General features: G+C 38.3%; 1 protein-coding gene across 2 annotated transcripts; it reads right to left on the bottom strand.

Moving 5' to 3' along the window:
* Nucleotides 1-474: 474 nt before the first annotated feature.
* SAMD9L (sterile alpha motif domain containing 9 like) lies at nt 475-12,183 on the bottom strand. 2 transcript variants are annotated; one of them, XM_081080333.1, is made up of 5 exons: nt 11,993-12,178; nt 11,318-11,404; nt 8,714-8,840; nt 8,074-8,155; nt 475-5,575 (listed from the first exon to the last, which is right to left on the bottom strand). In XM_081080333.1, the coding sequence occupies exon 5, from the start codon at nt 5,551-5,553 to the stop codon at nt 796-798; it is 4,758 nt and encodes a 1,585-aa protein (XP_080936459.1). In that variant the 5' UTR covers nt 5,554-5,575; nt 8,074-8,155; nt 8,714-8,840; nt 11,318-11,404; nt 11,993-12,178; the 3' UTR covers nt 475-795. The 2 variants fall into 2 exon arrangements, with proteins under 2 accessions (XP_080936459.1, XP_080936460.1); XM_081080334.1 differs by lacking the exon at nt 11,318-11,404 and having other exon boundaries at nt 11,993-12,183.
* Between the last annotated feature and the right edge of the window lie 3,602 nt (nt 12,184-15,785).

The following is a 15,785-nucleotide window of genomic DNA, read 5'->3' as shown; positions in this document are numbered from 1 at the left end:
AGAACGTTGGATGAAAATAAGGGAATATTGACAGAGAGAACAGCATTTATATAACACAGGCTGAGAAGTAAAGAGAGTAAAGAGGGTAGTAAATGTAAAAAAGAAGCCAGAGGAGATGGGAACTAAAGAATAGGTGTAGATAAGACTGTGTTGACAGGAGGCAAGTATGGACAAAGACATAAATTCATCTGTAAATGAGAGCAAGAGGATGGACGGAGTTCAAGCTTCGGTTACTTTGTTTTCTACTCCCTTCCACCTCCCAAAGCAGTGTATTAAGAGAAGGGTGTGTGTGTGTGTGTGTGTGTGTGTGTGTTTAACCTTCCACATATGTTTTTATTGATCCCAAGATGAGGTAAGTGGCTCTCTGGGTTTGAGTTCAATAAACTAAGGAGGGGCTTCTCTTCCATATTCATCTTATTTAAATTTCTGCTTTCACAGTAAAGAAATAACTCATTAATTCAGAAAATTCATGAGAGCAATAGAATTAAAACAGATTTTATTGATCTATAACCAGTAACGATATGACCAGTGGATACCAATTGAAACTTCTTCATTAAATATGTTAGTCTGAAAGTACATATTTAAAACATTGAATAATTGACTCTACTGTGTGCCCAGCTCTCTGTGTAGACCTGTTTCATGCCCTGCAGACTTATAATTTATTTGGGGAGACAAAAGCAAAATCTGTGATTAAAGGTAAGCCAATAATGTCATCAAAATGCCATGAGAATAGAGAGGGAATCAAATCAGAGAGAGATACAAATAAACATATTTGAGCTAATGTATCTTCTTACCTTACTTCATTACTTCTATATCATAGGCTAGAGGGCCTTCAATGGAAAACCCTAGGTAGAAGGACACTCTTTCTATGTTCCCACCACTTCTGAGTGGACCTGAATAAACCGATGTCACTGGTACTTTTATTTTTTTATCTGTTCCATATTCTATGGAGATTTTCTTGCCTTCAGCCAGACCATTGAGACGACGCAGGAGATCTTTGACTTCATTTTTTTTCCACACATCTCCACTCTGCCAGAGGGAATTTGTATTTTGTACTTTACTGAAGTACTTCTCTATCTCGGCCTTGTGAACAAGACTATTGAAACCCTTCCTCTTCCCCAGGTAGAAAAGTGTGCTTGCCTGCTTGGACCTGCACATGGTCCTGTAATGTCTCTTGAAGGATCTATTTAAGGATGAAACATACTTTTCTATTAGTTTGGCATCTTCATCTAGCTCATCATTTTCTGGCCAGAACAGGAGGCAGGCCAAGAAATAAGGGTCTGGATATTGATGACTTTGTTCTACGAATTGCAGCACTTCTCGGAGCTGTTTTTTAAGTCTGCGAAGTGGTTGAATGGACCTGGAGTTCGGTTTTAGACAACTGAGAATAATGTTGGCCAAAATGAAGTTTTGTTTCTCCTTTGTCAGCCGTTTATTTGGGTTTTGCTGCAAGAGGGTATTGTATGTGTTCACTATATTTTCCATACTAGTTCCAGCCTCTATGTGATTTGGATTAAGATATTCTAGGAGTCCAGAAAACCTATCTGCCCTCAAAGCTTCTAGACTTTTCCTGCAATGCTCCTCTTGGAGTAACAGACTCTCTTTGCTGTGTAATGGACCCAAATGGCAGAAATGGTCCACGTATTTACTGAAACAGCGACTGATTTTCTTGCTTAATAAGATCTCCGCTGTTTCTTTTTGGATATTCCTTGTTTTCAGAAGACCCATATAATCAGCAAAAAAGTCAAAGCACTTTTTCAAATCTGATTGTAAATTTTGTAAGTGGGATGTGAACTTGCTAAGAGCCAAATAATATTCATTTTTTGAATTTGTAGGAATATTCCCCTTTCCTGATAAAAATTCTTCCATAGCTTTTTTAGATGATTCATTGTCTTTGTGGAAACAGGGAGTGAGCTGAAGAATCTGAATAATGTAAAGACCAACTTCTATTTCACCCAAGAAACCAGCTGTATTATACATGCCATATTTTCTTTGGGATTTCTGTGCTGACCAGGTCTCTCCTTCATAGTCTTTCCTATCAGTTTGCTCTTGGGATTTTTTGAAAGCGCTTGAAGCATTTTCAGCAGCTTCTAGTAAATGTTTTAGATCATTAACGGTGATATCATTACAGTTTTTGTTTTCATCCAACCACCATTTGATTTTACTTTTGTAGACCTGACCAAGTGTATCTGAGATGTAGGAATTTTCAGGTGCTCTCTTTTGGGCCTCATTTGCCCAATACCTAGCAGTGTTAAAGTTCTTCTCTTTAATGTAGAAATGTCTTGCTAAGGCCTGACATATAAATGCATTTTGTGGGAATCGAATGCTTCCTTCAGTCAAGACCTTTTCCACTTCGTCATTCTTTAAAGCTTCGATTAATGGGGAAAACAAAGTGTCTGTTTCATCTCCATGCTCTTTGCGCTGTCTTGTAAGCAGAAGAGTTTGCACATCATGTTGAAATTTGTCTTTTCCTATTCCAGAAACATAGAATAAGTTCTCTTTTAACATCCTCAATGCAATTTGACACTTATCCAAATGGTAGCTTCTTTCCAGTTCCTTTAGACAGCAAATGGCAATCAGAGGGTGAATGATACGCACTCCTGTGTATCTTCCATATTCTGCAACTTCTGTGTTTATTAGAAGTGTTGAATAGGTTCCCATCTTGTCTTCCACGCTTTCAGGTTTCCAGGGTGTACTAGCGTTTGCGATTCCCAAAAACATTTCACAGTGTGACACAGATATTGTAGAATCAGTAACATAAGAGTTGAGTAGAGCCAGGAAAGAAATGAGCTGTGCTTCCTTTCTGTCAATATTCTGTCCTTTCAGAATATTCTTGACTACATTTTCTATGTACATTTTATCAAAACTTTTTTTCACAATCATAAAGGAATAAAAATTTTCACAGTTCTGGTGTTGATCTTCAATTTCCTCCAGTTTGGCCTCAAAAGCTCTTTGTTCCTTGGGGGAAAGTTGGTATTTCAGTGCGATGCTGTCTGCTGATTTTGCACTTTCATCGGGATTCTGGGATCTCATGCAGTTTAAGATAATTACCAATGTTTTTTCATACCACAAACCCTTCTCTGTTAAAATGGAGTGGATGGTGTCCTGCAGAATGTAGACATTTTCTTGTTCTTCAAAATCGTCCACTAGTAGAAGCACAGGGAAGTAATCTTGGTGGTTGGCTGCCTTATGCATAATCAGATTGGTTACTTGCTCTCCAATTTCTGCAAAATCAGTTGCTTTGTTTTTCAACACAGCGCATCGGTAGTTTTTCTTTAGGTCCCAGAGAACATTCATAGCCAATGTCGTGCCCCCACAACCTGGATGGTGATACAGGTTGATGATTTTTACAAATATTGGTTTAGGAGACTTTGCGCAACATTCTATCAGATCTTTAAGGTTTTCATAACCTTCCCTTTTGACAAAGGCTGAAAAATAGTTTTTAGAAGAAAAATAGAAGTTCCACCAGGATACTTTGCCACCTCGATAAAAGTGCTCTTCTTTTGTTTTCATGAATTCTTGGAATTTAGATTTATTTTTCTCAATGTCTGTGTCTTCACACTCATTTTCACAGAGAATTTCCAGTGCAGTCATGATTTCCTCTTCGTTTTTCTCTAAGATAGCTGAAGATGATCCCCTGGCAGGCAAAAACCTTCTTGGTGACTGAGTCACTGGTTTTAGTTTAAGGATGGTACTATTTATCAATTCTAAATTTAAAGTGGAGATACTGTGGTTTGCTAATTCATCTGCCATTGTCTGTCTTGCTTGTAGCAGACTTTTCCATTGTTCATAAATCTGTGAGTTCACACAGATACACAGTATATTTTCCATTCCATTTAGAGTTTGGTAGAAAGCACTGAAAGTTTCAATGAGTGGATCTCCTGGGTTTTCCACTGGAGAGAGTAATAGAAACACTACCAAAAATTTCCCTCTTGTCATTAGATTTTCATCTGTGAGAAATAAAATCAGTTTCCTGACTTCAGAAGCTCTTTCTTTCTGCCATAAAGGTGGTTCTAGAGGCTTATACCTCTCATCATTGATGTCTGATCTGCCATTGCAGAAAATCCAGCTGGGTTGATCGAAAAGATTCAGACTAGAAATTTTCTCTCTTACAGTACTCGTCTTTTCCTCATACTGATGTGGAAAGTGAAGGTTTGCTACTCGGCTTTTTTTGTAAGCTTTGGCCACCCCCTTGTTCTCAGATTCAGGATCAAACTCCAACACTGCAAACCATTTAATTTCCTTTAGAAAATCTAAATTCTTCGTTTGGTTTGGATGACATTTATTTGTTACAAGAATGTACCAGTTGTAGTATGAATTATCCAGTGAGTCTCGGTTTCCTATGAGAAGTTTAACCAGCTTTTGTCCTTCACTCTCCTTCTTACTGGCCCTCACCACGTACTCTTCTTCGGCCTCTTTTCTAGATGCTGCTAGTGGCTTTAAATTTTCTATAAAGGCTTTGAAATCCACATCCCGTTGCTTGACATTGGCCAAGATATCCCTAGAGCTGGCCCCTTCTCTCACAAATAGTGAATTATCTTGGTTTTGTTTCCATGTTTCATCTTTACAATTTTGCATCTTAATGTAGAAATACTTTTCTTTACATATAGAGTGTTTTGCAATCACATCTACCTCAATGACAAATCTGTCAGACGGTGTATTGTTCTGCAGTAGGACATTCACAAACCTTGGCTGCCTAATGCACTTCTTGGCTTCCTTGATCTCACTTTCTTCAAAATACTGTTTGATCATTAGATTGAAGTGGTCAATGAAGGCATTCTTATTGGTTACCTTCACGCCGACAATTTCTCCGTGGGGTTTGTCTTTGACTCCAAAATGGATGGTACCATTGGTACGTGAATTCATACAAGCCGATGCGAATCGGAAGACTTCATTGCTAAATTTCATCTTAATGTCTCTTTCTGTAGCTGTTTCTGTATTTGTGAGGGCTTTGAACTCATGTATAGGGTCTATGAGATTGAGTGGCCCTGTTTCAGGTGGTGCAAGAAGATAATGTTCTATGTAACTTTTGCTCTCATGGAACTGATCAAAAGGATATGGCATACAAGTCAACTGTTGAGTTTTTAGTTTTTTCTCTTTTTTGTTTTTAGTGGTTGCTACTTCATTTAATGCACTTTCTTCTGTAGGAACCAAATCTTGTTCTTTGGTATTGCTGGGATCTCTGAGATCATGATCGATACTGGATGACTCTGAATATTCCCCTTCCTTTTTTGTCTGTTGTGGCTTTTTTTGGTGTTCTTTTTTGGAGAGTTTTGTGTGATCTAATTGTCCAGAATCCTGATTGTTATTTTCAGAGGAACTGTTATTCAATCTGTTGTACATACGTTTTATCAAAAGTGCTGGACCCTTTGGTAGCCCCATTTCTCTAAGGTCCTTTTCAGTTAATTCCTGCAGGACAAATCCTGTCACTTCTTCATTGAGCAGAATCTGCCCATATTTCTCATCAATCTTAAGGTCTTTGGTTACCCATTGTTTCACATGTTCTTTGGTCCAGTCTTTGGTCATTTCGGGTAGATTTACTTGTTCATTCATTATCAAAGCTGCAACTTTCTTCCTTGGAAAGAGTAATACAATAAGTATTTTAGTATTACACTTTATCATTGACATCACATAATCAGCTATGTATATAATCTCATATAAATAACATATATTAAATATTGTTCAAGGTTGATTCTTAAAATTACTTGTTATTTATCTTAACTGTTGTATAGTCCCAATTAATGCCCTTATTTCCTAGGTGATTTTATAACTGTGGTTATGAAATAAGTGGTAGCTTCTAACTCGGGTGACACACCCCTTTCTCATAATAATTTTTTTTTTTTAGGCTTAACTTGGTCAAAGTTGTTTTTTTGTAACTCAAAACCATAATCAAGTAATTCAGAAATTGGTTCCCATAGCTGAATATTGCAGATGAACTTTAAAATATGAAACTGGATAAGTGGAGGTGAGTTGGAGAACAGGGAACTCCACTTGCAGGTAGGAAGCTGGCCGTCTTTGTTATCCAGTAATGAACCAGTTGGTGAACTCATCACCTATTTTCTTTTGGAACTCAAGCAGTTACGCCACCAGGGCTGGAGCTTTAGGGGCTGTAGCAAAATGTTAGAATAATCAATTTGGTTGGCTAACTCTTGTGGCCCTTGGAGGTACCAAAAGAGTTAGCTTTATTTCAAACTACCTGTCCTGACTGAAATTAGATAAGGAAAATAGTATGCATTTTTAAGATTATTAAAACTAATGATCTGAGACTAACTATGGTCCTACAATCATGTATTTTGCTGAATTACAAGCGCTGTATATCCTGGAACACACTAGAGAAGGGGTTCTCAACCTTAGCTGAACATCAGAATCACTGGGGGCTCCACATTCTGAGACTCTGATTTAACTGGTTGAGGGAGTAGGAGTGGAATTCAAGCTACGCACCCTCTCCTTTGGACACCCCAAAGATTATAAGCAAAAGCTCTAGATTTTCTCTTCTGGTTTAGCCAGTGATTATAGCAATTGCAGTGATTAAAGCAATAGCAATTGCACTATGCTCCAGCACTCCGCAAGAAGCAGCAAATGAAGGAGTTCTTGCTAATTGGCCACTGCGTGCCGAGAGACTCTGTGTGTGTACGTGTGTGTATATGTGTGTGTGTGTGATGTGGGGATGGTGGAAGGGCTTGTTTTTGTGCCACCTTACAGAGAGGTGTTTCCCCTCATTTTTTCCTTTATTGTTGGAATTCTGCTGGGAATCCCCAGGGAGATCGAAGCTTCTGTCTGAAATAGGATGAATGACATCTGTCTTCCCCAAACCAGTCTTTTTATCTCTACCTCATCTTATAGGTTCACTTGTTGTTCAAAGTTGAAAACTCTTTACAAATAAAAAACTTTCTCAGTTGTCCACTCCTATGATGGGACCTGAGTAGATACATAATAATTTGAAGCTATTATATATTTGGTAATGCTTTCACATGAATTTTGTACCATGTCAATTATATGAGCATCTTGTATGCTCTATGATCAATATTTAGCCGGAGCCATATATTTAACTCAAGGTGACAATGATTTGGGCAAAGAGATTTTAATAAAGCCTTGACATAATTCCTTGGCACAATCAGTGTCTTCAGCCTAGTTTTGGGTGATGATTTGTTAATATTTATATAGAACTTTAGGGTAGTTAACTGTCCTGACGCTTACAAATTCCTTTTATGATATGAACATTATCTGATTGGATTTACATTCTGAAGTATCGGCATATTTTTTAAATACAAGGGACCTTCATGTTTGGCAAGAAGCTACATGGTGTAAATAAAGGGGGAGAAGTTGTGATCAGGAAGACAATATCATGCTTAAACTGTGTGTCGTGCGGGGCGTCAGGTGTCTCAGCTCCCGCTCCCCACATAAGAACGCAGGACATGGTGAGGCCAAAAAGGAACACCCACGGAGCCATAACTAGGGAAGTCATAGCACTATATTCTCACCGGCAGCATCCGCCTCTCTGCAATCTGCTCTTGCTAGCTCCCATTCTTTTTCTGCTAGCGTAGCCACGGCAGTTATATTAGTGGCCAATGGCTTACGGGTTACAGCTGACGGCCAACTAGCCACAGCTGATGGCCATCTGATCACAGTTAATGGCCATTTACTACCCAAGCCAGCACCTTTCTATGTGAGGCCGAGAGCCTGGAAACTGCTTTTTGGGGCTTTGTCCCCACACTGTGTCTCCTCTCAGCCAACCTGGTTTCCCTTTCATGGTGTAAGGGAGCTGGACCACAGCCAGTGTTGTCTCGGTGGTGGTTGTTTGTTTTTGTTCTGCATCTTCAAATTGGTAAAGGTGTTGCTCTGGTTGGAGCTGGGGAGAAGACCTCAACCTTATCTCCTTTATTCTATTCTGGGAAAATTTTGAACCCCCAAGTTTTCCTTATGGAAAACTTCATTTCAGGATCTGTTCCCCAAGGATTTATTTTCTCTCTGGGAGCTGATCAGGAAGGAGCAAACCCACAGCTTTGAGGGCAAGCAGGGTGCCCAACCCCATCTCTAGGAGGCTGGGCCTCTTCAGACCGCAGGTGCTCTTACCTCCAGGAAAGAATGCTGGCAATCCTGGCTGGGGACCAGCAGGCACACGCCCTGCTCTGATGTTCTTCAGAACTGAAACTACCTACAAAGCAAGTTGGTTTCATTTTACAATGTGTATGTTAAAATTAGGTACTTTTTTCACACAGTCTCTGTACAAGCTAGTTGTGAAGGAAAGTCTTAAATGAAATAATTAAACTTGAGAGAGTTTAATCTTTAACTAGATGTAAACTTTTGATAAATTATCTTGAGGTATACAGGACAGGATTTGGCATAGCTGCACTTGGCTACAATTTTCTACACAGTTTGGTATGCTTCAATTCCTGATCTTCTGATCTCTGTGTTATTTAGGTCTGTCAGCTTCATCCCCAGAGCTTTCCACCTTCAGAAACACTCTGCACCATGCTTGTGGGAAGGTTTATTTTAAAGAATTCTGCAGTCGGTGCAAGTCCCATCTAGCAATATGTATATGAAAGCAGTGAGATATCTCTTCACTTTTAGAATCATTTTGTTAGAAATAGCTTATGTACACTTTAAAGTATATTCATTTTCAAAGTTCTGCTTTAGTTTTTAGAATTAGTTTTTAAAGGTAGCTTTTAAAGAAAGTTGATGAAACAGTTGTCTTTAAGGATTAGAAACTTACTAGAGCTTTTCTGAAAACTTCCACTTTTTATATCAACAACTTGAAATAAGTCTTCATGAGGTTGATCTGAAGCTGTTAGATTAGTTGCCTTTTTTTGTGAATTTGCAAGTCATCTTCCGGAAAGCATCTACGAGAAAGTAGAGATGTAGGCAGAACAGACCTGATCCTTTTCTAGTTTCACCTGAGGATGTATTTGTTGAGAATCCGTTATATCAAAAACTATCACAGCAAATTAAAATGCAATTAATTGCACTGTGGCTTAGGAATATTTAGGGGACATATTTTCCCCTTAACTTTTAAATTTTCAAACATACAGAATATTTGAAAGAATAGTAAAAGGAACATCTTTCACATCATGCATCTCTTCTACATTTAAATACTTTCAATAAAATAAATACACAACCACAAATACGTTGTAGGCATACTTTCCCTCTCATCTTCCACCTTCACTGTGGAGCAAATTGTATAGGTTCTATCTTTAAAACATGCCCAGCATCTGACCACCAGCCACTACTGCCACCTGGTCCAAGCCCCCATCTTCTCTGTCCTGGATTACAGGAGTAGCTCCCTCACTAGTTTCCCTCTTTCTATTACTGATCCTTTGGGGGACTTCTCAAAATAGCAACCAAAGTGACCCCGTTCAAATGTAAATAACATACCAATATTCTGTTTAATCCCTCCAGTGGCTTTCCATTTGACTCCTCTGAAAGCTGAGTGCATTATGAACTCCAAGTCCTCACATGACCTGGCACCCTGTTAACTCTCTGATATTACATTTTACTTTTATTTCTCCCCGTAGGTCTGGCCCAGTCCCCTGACTTTCTTGCTGCTCCTTGCTGGTGGTACCTGCTCCTGCTTCTGGCACTGCACTTATTTCTTCTCCCTGGACTGGCCTTGTATTCCTGTAGCCTTCACACCCCACACTTCCCTCAGGTCTTTTATCAAATGTCACCTTCTCACGGAGGCACTGCTTGCCCAGCCTCCTGAAAACTTCATCCCATCTCCCACCATTTCCTATTCCTCTTCCAAGCTTTAAAAAAAAATCTGCTTATGACATATCACAATCAAATATTCCGTATATTTTTACTTATTTATCTGGTTTATTTTCTTTCCCATCCATTACTCTGTATGCTTCATGAGAACAAGAACTTGTGTGCATTTTGTTCACTGTTTTACAGGTCCTAGCACTCAGTAGTGTCTTAACCAAAATTTGTTGAATGACAACATATTTTCTTAGAGTAGTTAAAAATAGTGAATTTTTGAAAACTCTTGAGTTAGTAATATCGGTGGGTCAAAGGACTTTGCTCACTTTGCTAGGTGAATGGTTTCATTGGGCTTAAATCCCAGATAGAAATCTGGGGAAATCTCTACTGTGCTACCCATTAGGCTGGAACTAACTCCAGCTTCAATCATCTGGCAACAAAGCCTAAAAAGGAAGTTTACGGAAAGGAAAGGAAAATTAATACATGTTTTCTCGTGCAGTCCCAGTTTCATAATACCCTGTATCAGTTCTCTGCTGTGTCATTCCCAGTCCCCGAACAAGGCCATTACTTATACAGGGTTTTCCCCGCAGGAGGTCCTTTCCTACTCCAGATCCTCAGTACTGCTGCTCTTTTCATGTGCTGCCTCTGCTCTGGGAAGCTGACCTCCTGGTGAGGGGCTTGCCCACTTCCACACTCATTCTGTTCAGGTCTGACGCAATGCTGTCTCTTAGCCAGAGTCCTCTTTTAGTAATTTAGGCATCCACCCTCTCACTGGGTATTCTAAAGAATGAGATGACAGACTCCAGATTTTCTCTTTGGTTTAGCCAGTGATCACAATATTCAAATAGGGCTCAACATTCTAGAAATGAAGCATCACATCAGAAAATTTTCACTGCGTTCCTTCCCTTCTTCTTACAGCTCTTTGGACTCTCTACACAGCTGGTGACTCATGGTGTGCTGTCTAGTGTGGACAATGTTGCAAGGCAACTTTGTGCCACCTAATAGGGGGCATCATTCTCTTACTTCCTTTTGTTCAGATTCTGCTAATAGATACCAGGGAGATAGAAATACTCTTCTCTAATAAGGCCAGTAACATTTATTCCCCAAATCTGGAACGCTTTTTTTTTCTATTAAATGGAAAAATTGACAGTATCTTCTCTCAATATAATAACCTCTTCAGCAGTGCCCGTGGACTGATAATCATGTCAAAAGTTTCTCAACTTCCTTTCCCCCACATGATAACAGTTATGAACATATAATGATTTGAACCTAATTATTTTCAGTAATGCTTTTTAAATAGTTTGTGCTTTGTCAACTTTAAGAGCATCTCCATATATATTATTGGAGCTAAGTAAAGATCAAAATAACCGTGACTGGTGTGGACAGATTTTGAGAATGACTTGACATAATTCTGGGCTTCTTAGGGGCCCTCAGCTTCCTGTTCTGAAACAATCATGAACATAAAATTTCTTACTAGTAGCAGGAACATTAATTATTGGCAAAGGAGCTGTGGGGTGCCATTCTTGAGTGACTACTCCAGATATTACTTCTCTCTCTCTTCTGATATTGAACAGGAAGTACCAAATCAGCAGAACTCTTAGGGACAAGCACTGGTACCTACCAGCGCTCATCTCAGGGGAGTTCTCAGGAGCACCCAGATATCCATGCCTTGAGAAGTTGTTCTGCTCTGCAGGACTCCTCTTGCTGACTGTAGGAGAAAGGCACTTTGGAATCCTGACCCTTTGCCCAGGAGGCCGACATACATACTCTAATCTGAAGAGCTGAAGCTACAGCCAAACAACTAAAGTTTCGTTTTCTGAAGTTAAGCTTTCATTTTAGTTTTTAACCAGATTGTTGTATGAGATGGATTTGAAGGAAACACTTACAAAGAAAAATAGTTAACCTCCACCGAGTGTTATCTTTGATGAAATATAAAACGATTAATAACATCTTACGTTACGGAAGACAGAATTTTTCATAATTGCACATGACCCCTGATTCCTTTACAATCTTTTATGCTTTAATTTCTGAACTTCTTTGCATTGTTTCTCTGTCATCTTTCCCTTGCCCCACCCAACCAGAAACACTCTCAGCGCCCTAAACACACTTACAAAGTTAGCCTCAGTTATATATATTGATATCTATTTAATCCATTTATATTTCTAGTTAATTGCAGTATTTTTACAAGTAATGATTTGTATACAAACACATACAATTATATAAAAAGTACATCTGGTGTTTTAAAAAATAGCTGTCCCTCATAAGCATAAAAATAAAGTTCGATTCAGTAACTTACCAGTATTTTCCTGAAAACTTTGTTTTTTTAAATATCAAGAACTTGAAACAGTTGATTATAACCTTTGCTGTCTCATTCCTCTTCTGATGGCTAGGAGACATGTAATTAGAAGGATTCTTTTTAAAAAATTAAGCGATGAAGTAGTGAAGTTTCCTGGTCTCCTGATGCTCTGACTCTCGTGAGGGTGTGTGAGAGCGAGTGGCAGGGCAAAAGCAGAATGAGGAAGTGGAAATGCAGAGTTTCAGTTTTGCTTGAGAATGTCTTTGTTTGAATTTGGAAGAAGGTAGAATGTTAAAAAAAATTGACATCCCCAAAATTATAAATAAAGTCAAACAATTGCTTAGAAACTATTCACCAGAGTTTTAAATCATAAGAATAAGAAATCATGAAGGGAGAAGGGGGCACTCTACAGAAAAACAAAAATAGAAATACTGGGAGAAAATGAAAATCTCAGTGTGATCTAAGTGACCGTTATGGGCTGAATCGTGTCCCTCCAAACTCATATGTTGAAGCCCTAATCCTCTGTACCTCAGAATAGGACTGTATTTGGACATAGGGTCTCAAAACTGTAATCAACATAAAATAAGGTCATTAGGGTGGACTCTAATCCAATATGATTGTTGTCCTTGTTAGAAGAGGAGATTAGGGTACAGATACACACAGAAAGACCAGGGGAGGGCACAGGTGGAGGAAGCCTCCTACACGCGAGGGAGAGAGGCCTCAGAAGAAACAACCCTGGCTCTCAGACTTCGCCTCCAGAATTGTGAGGAAATAAATTTCCGATTTTCAAGCTGCCTAGTCTCTGGTACTTGGTTATGATAGCCCCAGCAAACTAATACAGTGCCCCTAAAGTCTTCTGTGCACTGGGTCACCATTTATTTCATTATTTTTTAAAAATTAAAACATCAATTTTTTTTTGATATTCATAAGTTTGCCTTTAATTTTTTTATAATTTATTGGGGTGACAGTTGTTAGTAAAATTACATAGATTTCAGGTGTACAATTCTGTATTACATCATCTATAAATCCCATTGTGTGTTCACCACCCAGAATAAATCCCATTGTGTGTTCACCACCCAGAATCACCCTTCCACCATATATTTGATCCCCCTTATCCTCATTTCCACCCCTTCCACCTGTTACCCTCTGGTAACCACTAAACTATTGTCTGTGTCTATGAGTTTTTGTTTCTCATTTGTTTGTCTTGCTCTTTTGTTGTTTTTGGTTCACTTATACCACATATCAGTGAAATCATATGGTTCTCTGCTTTTTCTGTCTGACTTATTTCACTTATCATTATACTCTCAAGATCCATCCATGTTGTCACAAATGTTCCTATATCATCTTTTCTTACCGCCAAGTAGTATTCCATTGTGTATATATACCACAACTTCTTTTCCATTCATCTATTGAAGGACATTTTGGTTGTTTCCATGTCTTGGCCACTGTAAACAAAGCTGCAATGAACATTGGAGCACACGTATCTTTATGGATAAATGTTTTCAGATTTTTGGGGTAGGGACCCAGCAGAGGGATTGTTGGGTCATATTGCAGTCCTATTCGTAATTTTTTTTTTTTTTACACTGCCTTCCATAACACCTGCACCAGTCTGCATTCCCACCAACAGTGTATGAGGGTTTCTTTTTCTTCACAGCCTCTCCAACACTTGTTACTATTTGTCTTGTTGATGATAGCCATTCTGACTGGGGTGAGGTGATATCTTATTGTGGTTTTTATTTGCATTTCTCTGATGATTAGTGATGTTGAGCATTTTTTCATATGTTTATTTGCCATTTGTATGTCCTCTTTGGAGAAATGTCTCTTTAGGTCCTCTGCCCATTTTTCAATTGTGTTGTTTGTTTTTTTGGTGTTGAGTTTCATGAGTTCCTTGTATATTTTGAATATTAGCCCCTTATCGGAGGCACTGTTTACAAAAATCTTCTCCCATTCAGTTGGTTGCCTCTTTATTTTGTTGATGGTTTCTTCTGCTGTGCAGAAGCTTTTAAGTTTCATATAGTCCCATTTATTTATTTTAGCTTTTACTTCCATTGCCTTTGGAGTCAAATTCATAAAATGCTCTTTGAACCCAAGGTTCATAAGTTTAGTACCTATGTTTTCTTCAATGCAGTTTATTGTGTCAGGTCTTATGCTTAAGTCTTTGATCCATTTTTGAATTAATTTTGGTACTTGGTGACAGATAACAGTCCAGTTTCATTGTTTGCACGTGGCTATCCAGTTCTCCCAGCACCATTTATTGAAGAGGCTCTCTTTCCTCCATTGTATGTTTTTAGCTTCTTTGTCAAAAATTATCTGTACATATTTATGTGGTTTTATTTCTGGGTTCTCAATTCTATTCCATTGGTCTATGTGTCTGTTTTTCTGCCAATACCATGCTGTTTTGATTATTGTAGCTCTGTAGTACAAGCTAAAGTCAGGGAGTGTGATACCTCCAGTATTGTTCTTTTTTCTTAAGATTGCTTTGGCTATTTGGGGTCTTTGTGGTTCCAAACAAATCTGATGATATTTTTGTTCTATTTCTTTAAAAAATGCCATTGGGATTTTGATGGGGATTGCATTAAATCTGTATATTGCTTTGGGTAATATGGCCATTTTAACTATGTTGATTCTTCCAATCCATGAGCATGGAATGTCTTTCCATTTCTTTGTGTCTTCTTCAATTTCCTTCAAAAATGTCTTAGTTTTCAGCATATAGGTCTTTCACATCCTTGGTTAAGTTTATTCCTAGGTATTTTATTCTTTTTGCTGCAGTTGCAAAAGGAATTGTTTTTTGTATTTCTTTTTCTGAGATTTCATTGTTAGTATATAGGAATGCAATGGAATTTTGTATGTTGATTTTGTAGCCAGCAACTTTACTGTATTAGTTGATTGTTTCCAACAGCTTTTTGGTGGAGTCTTTAGGGTTTTCTATATATAGCATCATGTCATCTGCAAAGAGTGATAATTTTACTTCTTCATTCCCAATTTGGATGCCTTTGATTTCTTTCTCTTGCCTGATTGCTCTGGCAAGGACTTCCAACACTATGTTGAAAAGCAGAGGTGATAGGGGACAGCCCTGTCGTGTTCCTGAACGTAGAGCAAAGGGCTTCAGTTTTTCAGCATTAATTATGAGATTAGCTGAGGGCTTGTCATATATGGCCTTTATTATGTTAAGGTATTTTCCTTCTATACCTATTTTATTAAGTGTTTTAATTATAAATGTATGTTGTATCTTGTCAAATGCTTTTTCTGCATCAATTGATAGAATCATATGATTTTTGTCCTTTATTTTGTTTATGTGATGTATCACATTGATGGATTTGCGGATGTTGAACCATCCTTGTGCCCCAGGGATGAACCCCACTTGGTCATGATGAATAATCTTTTTAATTCATTGTTGTATTCGATTTGCTAGAATTTTGTTTAGGATTTTTGCATCTGTATTCATCAGAGATATTGGTCTGTAGTTTTCTTTTTTTGTGTTGTCCTTACCAGGTTTCGGTATCAGGGTAATGTTGGCCTCATAAAATGAGTTAGGGAGTACTGTCTCTTCAATTTTTTGGAAGAGTGTGAGCAGGATTGGTATTAGATTCTCTTTGACGGTTTGGTAGAATTCACTAGTGAAGCCATCTGGTCCAGGACTTTTGCTTTTGGGAAGGTTTTGGATGACTGATTCAATTTCATTACTCGTGATTGGTCTGTTTAGATTTTCCAGTTCTTCATGGTTCAGCCTTGGAAGGCTATATGTTTCTAAGAACTTGTCTATTTCTTCTAGGTTATTGAATTTGGTGGCATA

Source organism: Rhinolophus hipposideros (genome assembly GCF_964194185.1).
Source record: "Rhinolophus hipposideros genome assembly, chromosome: 18".
In the NCBI taxonomy this organism is placed as follows: domain Eukaryota; kingdom Metazoa; phylum Chordata; class Mammalia; order Chiroptera; family Rhinolophidae; genus Rhinolophus; species Rhinolophus hipposideros.
The sequence above is the reverse complement of the archived record's forward strand: the minus strand, read 5'-3'. Positions and strand labels throughout refer to the sequence as shown.